Here is a 14,986-nt window from a genome sequence, read left to right on the forward strand (position 1 = left end):
TATAATACTTTCATATACATGTTCCTTGTCACTCTAGCATACACACGCTGTACTACATGACGGATCGCCCTGTGTCATGGCAACTTGCTTTGTGCATCACAAACTGTGCTGTTACGCTTTGCTATGGCACCCGGCCGTCATCAGCCGCGTGTGACCGATATTTATGTCCTGGGCCGGCCGATTAGGACACGTGACGCCTATAGCTGAGCTGTCAGCGACCGTGTGACGTGTTTTTCCTGCGCTCGCAGTTCCCGTCGCAGGTGTAATACATCACTACTACTATCCCGGTCACCTCTGTGTCTGACATGTATCGCGCTGCGAGCACCGGCGTACAGCGCAGGGTGAGATGTTACACAGGGCAGCCGTGCTGTAATGTTAGGGCGGCCTGTATTTACCGATCTGTCCCATAGTATGTGAGATAAGGATTTTCCTGTATGCTTATCTGAGCTGAAATAAGACCTGGTCCCCTGCAGCATCTATGGCCTCCTCCCACTGTCATTTATCACGTGTATAAAATATATTCTCTGTCCTCAGACCTCTGCCCTGCGCAGGTTGCTCAGCACCCTGGTGATTGCGGAACATGACACCCAGCAAGTGACCCCCATCACCCTCAGTGCCATTTCTGCCGCTCAGAGAGTTGGAGGTGATGTGTCCTGCTTGGTCGCTGGGACCGACTGCACGAAGGTATGCTTTACCTCCATCCCCAGGCTACTCCCCGCTGTGACTTGTGTGTTACTTTGACAAACACAACATATTTCCCTCGTTATAAGGTTCTATTTACTAAGCTTTGGAAGGAGATTAAGTACCTGCCAATCAGCTACTAACTGCCATGTCACAAGCTGTGTTTGAAAAATGACAGGAGCTGCTTGGCTGGTACCTTATCTCCATCCACTTTATCTCCATCCAAGGCTACAAAATAGACCCCAAAATGATCTGTCCCATCTTCTTTTACTGATGGAGTAATCAGTCCCTTTTGTATTGGTCTGATCTTGGTCTGTAATGCCTTTTTCTACTTCAGGGTCCATAGGGTATCCACAGGATACCTTGGGGTATAGGTGTGACGTCAGTCGCAGGGCACCAAAGAGTTAAGCTTTCAGCCTCCCAGGATGCACTAGGTCCCCCTCCTATACCCCGCCCCCGGGCCAAGGCACCTCAGTTTAGTTTGGTGCCCGGCCGGAGTCGGGTGCACCTGTTGGAGTGGGGGCTAGAAGAGCCCCTGAAGCTTATTCTTCATGCAGCTGTGGCTGCACATCTGGATGAACAGCATGGACAGTCAGTCCTGACGTCCATGCTGTCTTCCCTACACCCCGCCGGTACCAGAACGCCGGTACTGATCCGGGGATGCTGGTGGGCGTCTGGGGTCACAGCTAGCGGTGACCCCAGATGCTCCGGACCATGGCCGGATTCAAGGGGGACAGAGGTAAGCAGCGGGGTCCCGCGGTGGGTCCCCGCTGATCACATGGTCCTAAGTCCCCAGGCAGGGGGCTCCCTGGGGACTGGCTGCAGCGTGGAGCCAGGCGACCAACCTGCGCTTCCACTACCCCCTGGGACAGCGGACCGCAGCAGAGCGGTAGCGCTGCGGCGTCCCAGGGGTTAAATGCATGCCAGGGGAGCACGCCTTCCCTGTCTCACAGCCGGCGCCTCCCCCGCTGCACACAGCCCTCTCTGCATGCTGCCGACTGGTCCTGTGGCAGCGCTCCTCCCCCAGGCCAGCCTCCTCTCTGCTCCTCGGCGGCCATCTTCTCCAGAACGCATGGTGAACGCTGCTGGAAGCGCTGGACGGAAGCATCGTGGTCTGGGTCCCCCCGCATATCTCTCCTCCGCTGTGGTCAGGTCTGTGTATGCAGCGCTGTGTCCTACCAGGCCCTGTGTCTGTGTAGTTGAGTGATCAGCGCTGTTAGTGCAGGAATTGTTATTTCTCTGCATTGTATGTGACTGTGCTAGCGCTGCCTGTAGCTTTTCTTCTCTAAACTGTCAGCTTTATTACTGTCCCTGTTCTTCTGCTAAAGCCCTTGCGGTGCGGTGCTGCAGGGTGGTCTCTCGCCTATTTAATACTTAATTGGTGAGAGAGGTCACATACGTGGTGCCATCATGTCTGAAAGTGATTTTCCCCTCCGGCTACAGTGTACCACGTGCAAAGTACCGTTAGCGGAGGGGGAGGGTAGCGCGGAGGGCCTTTGCCGGCAGTGTTTGTCCATGGCGCGGCCTATTACGGTTACAGCACCGGTACAGGAGCCGCCCTGGGCTTGTTTCGCTCAGGCGTTAACAGCTTTAGTGGGCCAGTTAGCTCCGCAGCCCGCGTTTACTCCGATGGGTTTGTCCCAGCAGTCTGTGGTGTCGTCACCCATGCAGGGGTTCCCACGACAATTGGTGGTACCCCACAGTCTCCCTATTTCCCCGCTCCCGGGTTCTCAGGAGCCAGCGTGGGTTAACTCCCTGACGAGTTCTGTACAGCACTTGTCGGATGTGTTGCAAGGGGAGTCTGTGATGCGGCCTCATAAAAGGCCGGTGGCGTCTCTGTCCGCTCCTTATGAGGATGACGAAGGGACGTCTGATGATGGGGAGATTCTTGATCCTTACGATCAGGAACCTCTCCATACTAAGGACGCTGATGCTAAGTCCAAAGTATATATTCCTGGACTTATTCGGGCGGTCCGCACAGCCTTGGTGATTGAGGACGAAGTTCCCCCAGCGGCTAAATCTAAGTATGCCTTTTTCAAAGATGTGAAGGGCGATGCCACAGTCTTTCCTCTTTCGGGTCAGTTGGTGGACCATTTAGAGGAGGCGTGGAAACAACCTGGCAAAAGATACCAGCCGCAGAGACGCCTGGCGGTGGCTTATCCGTTCGCGGATAATTATTTTGCTAAGTGGGAATCCCCTCCACAGGTGGATTCTCACGTGACCCGTCTTGTCCGTAGTGCCACATTGCCGATGCCATCCATGTCCTCCCTTAAGGATGCTACGGACCGCAAGGTAGAAATCTGCCTGAAGTCCGCTTATTCCCTTGCAGGGGGGGCAGCACGGCCGGCTATGGCCATTTGCTGGGTTGCCAGAGCGATGGAGCGCTGGGCGGATTCATTAGAGGCTTCTTTTGAATCCGACTGTCCGGCCGATCAGGCGGAGTTGATTGGCAATCTCCGTGATTCGGCCACCTACATCAACGAGGCGGCTCTAGACATTAGTACTCTGGTGTCTAGAATTTCTTCAGCAGCGGTAGCTGCTCGTCGCACCTTGTGGCTGCGATCCTGGAAGGCGGACGCAGATTCCAAGAAAGGTCTGGAAGCGTTGCCGTTTACCGGAGAAGTTCTCTTCGGTCCGGATCTGGATAAGATTGTGGCCACGCTGGCGGCAGCCAAATCTGCTTGTCTCCCGTCGGCCGCTGCTCCTTCTGGTTCAGGACAATCTTCCTTTCGGTCATCTAGGGCCCAGGGCAGGCCCAAACCACAGTCGTTTCCTCGACAGGCTGGCCCTAAGAAATCGGTCAAGCCCCGGAAGCAGGCATGGAGTACCAGACGTCCGGCCCCCAAGCCAGATGACAAGCCTGCGGCCTGACGGTCCGGGCCTCCCTTTGGGGGATCCCAGGGTGGGAGGCCGCCTGCTACAGTTCGCCCAGTGTTGGTCGACCACTACGACAGACACTTGGGTTCTGGAGGTGGTTTCCCACGGATACGCCCTCTCCTTCCGGCACAGACCCCCGGCTCGCTTCTTCACCACGGGTCTCCCATCAGACCGGAACAAGGCTACGGAGCTGCGGAAGGTATTGCACACTATGCTCCAGGCTGGAGTTATAGTGGCGGTTCCATTCTCCCAGAGGGGCCAGGGTTTCTATTCAAATCTATTTTTGGTACAGAAACCCAATGGGTCATATCGTCCGATTCTCAACCTCAAAGCACTCAACAAGTCTTTGCGGGTCCCGAAGTTTCGGATGGAGACCCTACGGTCCATCATTCTGGCGCTGGAACCTGGGGACTACTTGGTGTCATTGGACATACAGGACACTTACCTGCATGTCCCTATTCTTTGGCGCCATCAACAGTTCCTCAGGTTTGCAATCCGCAGCGACCACTTCCAGTTTCGGGCGTTACCTTTTGGCCTGGCAACAGCACCACGTGTTTTCACCAAGGTGATGGCGGTCATGGCGGCTTCTCTGCGGCTGCAGGGAGTCCGCATGTTGCCGTATTTGGACGACCTGTTATTGGTGGCAGGATCTCCAGAGCTCCTGTTACGCCACTTGGACCTGACCATTGCACTGCTGCAACGGCACGGCTGGCTAATCAACTGGCAGAAGTCCACTCTAATCCCGTCTCGGAGGATTCTGCATCTTGGAGCCTTATTGGACTCGGGACAGCAAAGGATCTTCGTGACGGAGGACAAGATCTCTGCTTTACAGTCAAGGGTGCGCAGTTGCCTGCACAACCGCCGGGTGTCCTTACACTCGGCGATGAGGTTACTGGGCTCCATGGTGTCGGTGTTCGACATGGTGGAATACGCCCAGTTTCACTCCAGACCTCTGCAGCACCTGATCCTGTCCAAGTGGAACGGGCTGACTCAGTCTTTGAAGTCCCAGACGATTGTGCTCACCCAGGAGGTTCGCCTGTCCCTTGCGTGGTGGTTACAGACGACCCACCTCAACAAGGGACGTCCGTTCTGGGTTCCAAATTGGGTCCTGTTGACAACGGACGCCAGTCTTCGGGGCTGGGGAGCAGTTTCGGGTCCACACTTGTTCCAGGGCAGGTGGACGCCGACAGAAGCGGAGCTTCCAATAAATATCTTGGAACTCCGTGCGGTCTTCAATGCTCTCCAGCAGGCACAGCGGTTTCTCCAGGGTCGCCCGGTGCAGGTCCAGTCGGACAACGCTACCACCGTGGCCTACATAAACAGGCAAGGAGGAACTCGCAGTCGGGCGGCTCTCGTAGAGGTCTCTCGGATCCTGGTTTGGGCGGAGCGCAATCTTCCGGCCATATCAGCGGTCTTCATCCCGGGAGTGCTAAATTGGGAGGCGGACTTTCTAAGTCGCCAGGACGTTCATCCGGGGGAATGGTCCCTGCACCCGGACGTTTTTCAACTACTGGTGGACAGGTGGGGTCTTCCAGAAATCGACCTCATGGCGTCCCGGCACAACAACAAGTTGCCGGTGTACGGGTCTCGCACAAGAGACGAAGGGGCGTCTCTGGTGGATGCTCTGTCCGTCCGGTGGACGTTCCGGTTCGCATACCTGTTCCCTCCGGTCTCCCTTCTTCCACGGGTAATCCGGAAATTCAAACAGGAAGGAGGGACGCTCCTGTTGATAGCTCCCGCGTGGCCCAGACGGCACTGGTTCTCAGACCTTCAGGGTCTGTCCGTGGACATTCCTCTGCGGTTGCCGCTACGACCGGACCTTCTGTCTCAGGGTCCTTGCCTTCACCCGGACCTGACTCGGCTGTCTTTGACGGCGTGGCTGTTGAGACGGCCATGCTGAGGTCCCGGGGGTTTTCCAGCTCTGTGGTGCGTACCATGTTACGAGCTCGGAAACCGTCTTCCGCGAGGATATACCATCGCGTGTGGCATACGTTCTTCCAGTGGTGTCGACCGAGAGGTTATGCACCGCGGGAGTTTCGTCTGTCTCGGATTCTCGCCTTCCTGCAAGCGGGACTAGATCATGGGCTTCGCCTTGCTTCTTTGAAGGTACAGGTTTCGGCCCTATCTGTCTGGTTTCACCGTAGGATTGCTACAATCCCGGATGTGCGCACCTTTATGCAGGGTGTTCTCCGCATTCAGCCGCCCTTTGTTCCACCTGTGGCGCCTTGGGATTTGGCTGTGGTCCTGAGGGCTCTCCAAGGACCGCCGTTTGAACCACTGGGCTCAGTGGATCTTAAATGGCTAACAGCTAAGACTGTTTTCCTTCTGGCCATTGCTTCGGCCAGACGTGTTTCTGAGTTAGGGGCTCTTTCTTGTAGACCCCCTTTCTTGGTTTTTTATGGGAACAGGGCAGTGCTCCGCACTCGGCCCGAGTTTCTTCCCAAAGTTGTTTCCCAGTTTCATGTTAACGAGGAAATAGTTGTTCCGGCCTTTAACTCACCGGGTCTTTCCGTGGGTGAGGCCTCTTTGGATGTTGTGCGGGCCTTAAGGACTTATGTTGACCGCACTTCTTCGTTTAGGAAGTCGGACGCTTTGTTTGTCCTCTATGGCTTCCGTAAAAAGGGTTGGCCTGCTTCAAAGCAAACTTTGGCAGCCTGGATCTGTATGGCTATTTCTGAAGCTTATCTTCATGAAGGCCTACCGGTCCCTCCTTCTCTGAAGGCTCATTCCACTAGGTCTGTGGGTCCTTCGTGGGCAGCTCGACGTGGTGCCTCGGCAGTTCAGATCTGCAAGGCTGCTACGTGGTCTTCTGTCCATACCTTCGTGAGGTATTACAGGTTTGACACCTTCGCCTCTCAGGATGCTTCCTTCGGGCGGCGGATTCTCCTTTCTGCACAGGAGCGTCCCCACCCTTAAAGGATACTGCTTTGGGACATCCCCAAGGTATCCTGTGGATACCCTATGGACCCTGAAGTAGAAAATATGAGATATGGTAAGAACTTACCCTTGTTATCTCTATTTCTACGAAGTCCATAGGGTTCCACAGGACTCCCGCCCTGTCGCACCTGTGCTGCAGATGGGCTTTGCTCTGGTCACCGGTTTTCCGTCTCCCTCTGGTGAGAATGTGATTCTTGTATGTGTCCAGATCTTTGTTCTCTCTCTTCCTTCTCCTCCTCCGGCCTATGGCTTGGTAACTAACTGAGGTGCCTTGGCCCGGGGGCGGGGTATAGGAGGGGGACCTAGTGCATCCTGGGAGGCTGAAAGCTTAACTCTTTGGTGCCCTGCGACTGACGTCACACCTATACCCCAAGGTATCCTGTGGAACCCTATGGACTTCGTAGAAATAGAGATAACAAGGGTAAGTTCTTACCATATCTCATATTTTATCACAAGTGACTCTAATTTGTCACACTTGAGTCTAGTTTTTTTTTTTTACATTGATTTGAGTTGTTCAGAAGGATGACAATAATTGTCATAGCAATATTATAGCAACATTTTCATTTTTATAGTTTTTCCTCCTGTTACTTTTTAAAATTGTTATTGTTTCATCATTAGTTGTTCTGTGCCAAGCATGAGTGTCTATAGCCCAAAGTTTTTTCACTGCACTCCCTTTTTTCAGGAGATAATGTAAAAATTCAAGGGTGCCTATAATGTAGATCATATATGTTTGTTACTGGTGCATACCTCCCAACATATGGGAGTCTAAAATAGGGGCCCCTTGTGTGTGCCAAATGTGCGCCCCCGAAAGTGGGACATGGTCTTGCAACACACTCCCGTCTCCATCACTCTCTGGGTGTGCCCGGCACTCCTGTAGATGTTGGACAGCCCAATGCTCTCCTCCACACTGTGTTGATACCATGCGTATGGCATCTATTCAGAGCAGCAGTGAGAGTGCCCCCACCAACGTTTCCACTTTGCGGGACACTGCAGTCCATTTGGGATGGTGCCTTTTTCATGTCATGAATCCAGAATGAAAGAAACCTCATAACAATGCTGTGTTGCCTGTGAACTTTGTTTTCATAGCATGCCAAATATATTTTTCCCGTTGTACGACGACATAGGTAGGGATAAAGTTAACTCTGTTTTCATGCTTGCCTCTTACAAGGCAATCAATCCTCTATAACTGAATTTACATATGCAGGAATGTCTTGCTGTAAGCATACAATAAGTCCTACTCCCTTTTCTTTTTTTCTATGCATTGTGACTACTGCACCTGTTTAACCAGGAATACAGCTCTTCTGGTGCAGTAATAGCCACAGGATTTCATGTTGGATCTTATCAATTTTGTCCTTGCCTAACAAGCAAGATTTTGGGCACTGATGGTGGTACTCAGTCAGGTTGGTGTGGGAGGGTTAAGAAGAGATCTATATGTACTAAAAAAAAAGTGTTTTTTGTTAGTAGCTTAAACAGAGATGAGACAACTCTTTGCATGAATCGTTGCTGTGTAATTTGGATATGAGTACGCTAGAGGCTCTAGAACCTTTTGTTGGTACCCAAAAGAAAAGTAGTGCGTGGATCAAATGAAATAAAAATTGGCAAAATAAAAAGCGTATAAACCATGCAATAAGGCACTTAGGGGAAATCCAATTAGACCCGATACATTTTCGGGTGGGTGAAATAGGATTTTAACGCTTGAATTGCATGCGGGAAATTCAATTATATCCCATTTTATTCGCCCGAAAATTATCTCTTCCGTTCGTATACACATAGGATCCGTGATAAGTTCACGGATCCTATGTGTTAATGCCGGCGCCTGCCCGAAAACACATAATTGTCAGGGATTTTTTTTGAGCCTGCTGAGCTCCTGAAAAGAAATGCCCAATACCTTACCTGTCAGCAGCTGAGCACACGTTGCTGTGTGCTGGGCTGCAGTAGGACCAGGGATTCTGTTGCCTCTGAACAGCAGCAGCAGTCTCCTCTGCCTGTGCAGGGGTAGGGGAGATCAATCACACCGATAATGGCGCCGCCCACCCCCCCTGCATTTGCCCCTGGCTGAAGGTCAAATTCAGTGGGAGGCATGGCTATGCCCCTTTTTCCTTTAAGGGGATGTGGCCACACCTCCGGTGATTAGGCCACGCCCCAAAAAGTGACAGCTTTGGGGCTGATTGAATAAGCCCGGGGGATCAATTAGCTGCCGGTAAAGTGACGCAGCTAATTGAATTCTCCACCATAGTCTATTACAATTATTATCCCTTATATATATGGTGCCGCAAAATGTCTGCATTGCCTTATAAACATTGCTGCATTAGCAGTCATAATGCTCAAATAAGCAGCTGGACGGCAGAACCCAAACGGTGGGTGCTGTTGTAGTCAGTAGGATAGTGGTAGAAGCGAGGGAAGAAAAAGAAATTGAGTGAAGAGGGTGTCTAGCTTGACTTATCTGTCCTTTGCTAGATTCAGAAATTATTTTTTACCTAGTTATCAAAAACATTTTTTTGGGGGTGACGGGGACGTGACTTTCAAAACTAGTCCTCCTATTTATCTCATTACAATGTATTGGTCTCTAATTGAATCTGATTGTAATAAGAGGTTCTGATTGGTTATTAGCACACACTTATTTTTCCACTATAGCAATATATTTATGCTGATTTCATTTTAGATTAATGCTTCATGTATTCTTTTAGTATTAAACAGTTTATCTTTATTTCTCTGAGCATGACTTGAACATTCTTTTCTGTAAAGGACCGTACACACGGTACAATAGCTATGAACGATAAGTTATTCATTTTTTTATGCAGTAAACGACCAACAATGGAAGGTGACTATATCTATGGTTGTCCGTACATGCAGGCCAACTTGGACGATTTTATCACGATTTACATGCTCAGAGATGTGGCTCGATGACCTCACTGAAAGATATCGATCATATACTTTTAAGGAGCCTATCCACTAGATGACCTGAAAGACTGAAGTCTAGCGTTCAGACCTTCAGGTCGCCGAGTTGCGGTGCCCACACTGAACGGTGTTCACTGAATGTCATTCAGTGAAGGAGCCCGACCTCCTATCTCTGAACATGCCGAACCTGACAAGTGTCGTCAGGTTGACGGGCATGTTCAGTAGACAGTCGGGGACGGCAAAGAACCAGCATGCACGCACATTGCTGGTCCTTGCCGGCTATCCATTACAGTGTTCTCCCCAGGCTGTTTTCTGCGAGCGCATCGCCCGGCAGAAACAGGCTGCCTCCCGGCACTTTTCCCCGCCGACCCCCGCTGTGGAAGACTGGCCTCTGAAGTGACCAGAGGCTAAAGAAACCTCCGATCACTTCAGAGGCCAGCGTTCCCAGTGATGTCATGACGTCACCCGCGACGTGAGGAGCCTGCCCTGCGCGCCTGCTGGATCTAGTTAGATCCAGTGAGCGCTCGGCAGCGGCGAGCGGGAGATCGGCCAGCAAGTAAAGATAAGTGCTGGGGCCGGGACCAGGACCAGCCTGGGGGCACTGCACAAAGGGGCCAGCCTGGGGGCACTGCACAAAGGGGCCAGCCTGGGGGCACTATTTAAGCCTGGGGGCACTGCATAAGGGGCAGCCTGGGGGCACTGCATAAGGGACACTTTAAACCTGGGGGCACTGCATAAGGGACCAGCCTGGGGGCACTACATAATGGACCAGTCTGCGGCACTACATAGGGGCACTACTTCAGCCAGGGGGCACTGCATAAGGGCAAAGCTAAACTACAGGGAGCAATACATAAAGGGGAAAACTACAGGGGGCACTGTATGAAGGGCACAAATACAGGGGGCACTGCATAATGGGCACTTTTGACTGAGAGCCAGTGGGGGAGTAGCCTGAGACATGTCGGGCTGGATTGGTCTGGGAGATACCCCTTTTCCCGACGCGCGCATAATTGCGAAGGCCCCCACCCGGCTACTTTTGGATGCCACCCGGCTGGAAAAAATTTCTGGGGAGAACACTGCATTACCCGACTTTGTGAACAATGCGACCAAAACCTCCTGGCTTTGGTCAGATTGTTCACAAAGTCGGGTAATGGATAGACCCCTTTAGTGTGTACACCCAATATCGTTTGTCCTGCACTACAGAAAAGTTCCAGGGAAATCGTTCAGCGTTATTGTTGGTTCTGCAGATCGTACTGTGTGTACCCAGCTTAATATGGATGTATCTATTGTTTTATAGCGCAGATTATGTTTCTACAATATTTGGTTTCCCTGTGCTTTTTTTTTTTTTTGAACAGTGATCCACACACACCCACATGTGAATCCTGCAGCTTTATTTATTTAGATTTTTTTACATGTTTATTTAATCCAAATACATCATATTACAGGCTGAGTCTCCCATATCCAAAATGGTTGGGACCAAGGGTATTTTGGATATTGGAATATTCCGTATTTTGGAATAATTGCATACCATATTGAAATATCTTAGGAATAGGGCCCAAATCTAAACACAGAATGCATTTATGTATTATATACACCTTATACACACAGCCTGCAGGTAATTTTATACAATATTTTCAATAATTTTGTGGCTCAAACAAAGTTTGTGTACATACATGAAATTCATTTATGTGTCATATACACCTTATACACTCAGCCTATAAGTCATTTTATACTTTATTTTTAACAATTGTGTGCCTTAATAAAGTTCGTGTACATTAAACCATCAAAAATCAAAAGTTTCACTATCTCAGTCAAGCTAAAAATATTCCGTATTTCAGAATATTTGGATATGGTAGACTCAACCTGTACTCAGCACCTAGTTTTCTTTTTCAATTGCACTTTTCTGTATCACCCAATATTACATACACCTTCAATTAAATCTGAAAAAAAAAATCACATTTATTCACACAGTTTCACAGATCATTAGAAATTTGTTTTTCTTTCTTTAATACAGTCCACTGTATTTTAATTTCCAATATCAGCACTGTATACTTTAAACAGATGATGCACATGAAAATTGATTAGGTGGGATGGTTGGAATCATTTTGTAAGTGCACACTTGTATCAACTTGATTATAAAAAGACCAAAACAATTGCCATTATCTCTCATAGCTGTCTTCATATATAGTTAATCCAACTTAGTCAAACAAATTGCAGAAATTAGCTTTGCAGTTTTCTGATAACATAACAAACCCCTGACCATAAGTAATTAGGATAGCTCAACACCTCTCATCATTCAGAGCATAGTTTGCATTGATGTAGCACAGTGCAATACTTATTGGTCTAAGGTCCTCCAGGATAATTAAGGCAAGGGGTTTGTCTTGCATTAAGGAATGCTTGGTCCCGGATGTAAATTATTTTTTATATTATGTATCCTGTAACTGACCTATTTCCTTCCATAAAAAACTTGATTAGTATATTTTATTCGAAGACACCTCTTATTTACTTCATTAAGTGCTCAGTGCTTAATCAATGCCTCAGACATTCAAAGTTGAAGCATCTATTTAGTCTAGTGGTGGGCAGCTGGTGGCCCTCCGAACTCTTAATTGCATCCCCCAACTCCTTCCTGCTTGCTGTCATATTTGTTTATTATAGCTAGTAATACTTACTTAAAAGGCCTGCTGATATGTTGTTATAGATAGGTCTTTCATTTATCAAATGTACTCATTTAAATTACTACTGAGATTAAGAGAATCACAATATGCAGCCATTTTGTAGGATAGAGGGCCGCCCAATGCAGCCAGAAGTGAATTGGGCTACCAATCACTGATTTAGGGGTCTATTTACTAAGCAGTGTAAGGAGAAGTGAAAAATGAAGAGTGATAAGGTGCCAGCCAATCAGCTCCCAACTGCCATCTCACAGGCTGTGTTTGAAAAATTACAGTTAGGAGCTGATTGGCTGGCACCTTATCAAACTGTCATTTTTCAAACACAGCCTGTGAGATGGCAGTTGGGAGCTGATTGGCTGGCACCTTATCACTCTTCACTTTTCACTTCTCCTTACACTGCTTAGTAAATAGACCCCTTTGTCCTTATTCTGACGCTTTTCAGTGCTTTAATTTTTAATTTTCATCTTTTAACGTACTATGGAATCATTTACACTACCATACACAGATTACTGAGAATTATTGACAATTCCTGCATATTGAAATTGATTGGTTTACACATCAGTTTAAACTTATGACATCTAGTACATTATTTTCCAAATATAGTTTTTATTTTCTGATTTTTATGTATTACAGGTCGCTGAGCAGTTGGCAAAGGTTAAAGGAGTTTCTAAACTGTTTGTAGCTCAGCATGAAGCATACAAGGGTTTCCTGCCAGGTGATACTTTTTATATTTTGTAATCTGGTACAGCATACATTAGTTCATTCATCCATGCAGAGGCTGGAATAATAGGGGAAAGGGTGATAGGCTTGAGTTAAGAGATTCGTCTTAAGGCACGTTGGAAGATTGGGTGAAAGTCTGAATGAGAGTGGGAAGACATGCCAGAAGTTTGGAGTGGGATGAGGGAAAATCCTGACAACTAGAGTGGGAGGAATGGATTAGAGAGGAGGCAGTAATTGGTAGTGAAGTAAGCAGCAGGAAGTGTAAGTTAAGGTGAGGCTGGAGGTGCTGGGAAGATGAGAGTGATTGAAGGCTTTGTAGGTGAGTGAGAGTAGTTTGAACTTCATTCTGGACAGGACTGGGAGCCAATGAACGAAGGAAGAGGAAAAATAGATGGGCAGCAAAGTTAAGGAAGGTCAGAAGATTGGCAAGGCGGGGATTCACAAGGCCAGAGAGGAGTAGATTCCAGTAACCCAGGCAGGAAATGATGGCATGAACATAGGTTTTAGTTTCTTCCAGAGTGAGAAGTGGCCTGATTCTGGAGATATTACAGAGGTGGAAGTGGCAGGATTTGCAGAGGGACTAAATGAGAGGGAAGTACAATAGGGCCGAGTCAAGGATGACTCCCAGACAGCGGACTTAGGGAACAGAAGAAAGGGAGATGTTGTCAACTGACAGGGAGAGGGGTTTGAGGTTGTGAATCTTGCTGGGGGGAGAATAAGCCCAACATTGCTGAAACAGAGGCAATCAAATGCCTGGTCATCCAGGTGAAAATGGCCAAAGACTGCATGTGACATAGGAGAGGTCAGGAGAAGAAAGGTTCGGAGCCGTCAGCATACTGGTGGTATTGGAGGTTGAAGGACCTGATAAGCTCACTGAGGTAATAGCAAAAAGAGAAGGGGTCCAAGGACAGAACCTTTGAGGGACACAGATGGAGAGGATGGGATGTGAAATTCTTTATTCTCATTTTATTTCTTAACCTTTTATTACCTCTCCTTTTATTTTATGTCTTCATTTTCATAATCTGAACAAATGTTTTCACTCCTTACTATTTTGTAGTAGACCAGTACATCTTTGATTCATTAATTGCTTATAATGGTATCTAAGATAAAAACATTGTGCTTGTTACCAGAGGAGTTGACCCCCTTGATTTTAGAAGCTCAGAAGCAGTTCGGTTTCACTCACATCTGTGCTGGAGCATCAGCCTTTGGAAAAGTGAGTAAGTTTTGGAATAATGATGGGGAAAATATTTGTAGTCTTAATTGTGTAATGGGCTAGGGACCGTAACCTTATATGTCTGCAGTACAGCATCCCACCTCAGTGCTGTTAATTTGTTCTTAAAAACTGAAATTGGTTTCCCATAAGAATTCATTGAAATCCAAATGAATATGTTCCCAATGTCCTGGAAACTATTAAAGTGCTGTTAAGTGTGGTCTTTCCACATGTTCTCTAAATACATCTTCTTCATCTCCACTTCTCAAAACTGCCAGAAACTGCTGCTTATAAGATTTCTCACATGTCTCCATGTTACCGACTGTGTTCACCTCTAAAACTAAATCCTACTCCAGTAGTACAATAGTAGACCTGTCCAGCCCAATTTTTTTTTTGAGTAGCAACAGGTGTATAGCGTAATATAAAGCGCTTTATATTGCTAAAAGTGCAAATAGGACAGCTTAGTTACTGTACATACTGTAGTTAATGTGTTTACATTGAAATACAAATTGCATTAAGTTTAAAACTTTATTATTGTAACTTCTGAAGTTCTCGCAATCTAAATAGGAGACTTATATACGATGTATAAACATTTTAATATTGGCTATATGTTACTGCTAAAGTGGGCTCACTACTTGGCCATTGATTTCAATGTTAGGTTCCTTGTCCTAATTGGTCACAAATGTATACTGTTCCAATTACTGGGTTTTGTAGGGTACGGGAATTATATATTGAAACAGGCAATGTATATCTTGTTTTGTGGTGTATTTTCATTTTATTGATCTATAAATATTTAGTGATACAATGCTCTTAGTGACCAAATTACCTAACAATTGACACAATGCCTTCTTGCCATTAAAAAGCAATGACTTGAACTATGCATGTGAACAAGAAGTAGTATATGCTGTTCTGAAACTAGCTTAGTCTTCCATTACCAACTTATTCAGCTATTACTACTTTCTTCAATACTGTTGTGACGCTGTCCTCATTTATTTTG

At 47.8% G+C, this 14,986-nt stretch overlaps 1 protein-coding gene across 2 annotated transcripts in view; it reads left to right on the forward strand.

Annotated features, from left to right (window-relative positions):
• Window positions 1–210: 210 nt before the first annotated feature.
• The window catches only part of ETFA (electron transfer flavoprotein subunit alpha), a 47,018-nt gene continuing 32,242 nt past the window's right edge, over window positions 211–14,986 (forward strand). The window contains exons 1-4 of one of the 2 annotated variants that reach the window (XM_088446896.1): window positions 211–341; window positions 535–684; window positions 12,693–12,774; window positions 13,910–13,992. In XM_088446896.1, coding sequence (XP_088303022.1) covers window positions 306–341; window positions 535–684; window positions 12,693–12,774; window positions 13,910–13,992 — 351 coding nt within the window. In that variant the 5' untranslated portion in view covers window positions 211–305. The remainder of the gene's footprint in view (window positions 342–534; window positions 685–12,692; window positions 12,775–13,909; window positions 13,993–14,986) is intronic. The other variant, XM_088446887.1, reaches the window with a different exon arrangement.

This window comes from Taudactylus pleione, unplaced genomic scaffold (genome assembly GCF_031769625.1).
Source record: "Taudactylus pleione unplaced genomic scaffold, aTauple2 ptg000019l, whole genome shotgun sequence".
Classification (NCBI taxonomy): domain Eukaryota; kingdom Metazoa; phylum Chordata; class Amphibia; order Anura; family Myobatrachidae; genus Taudactylus; species Taudactylus pleione.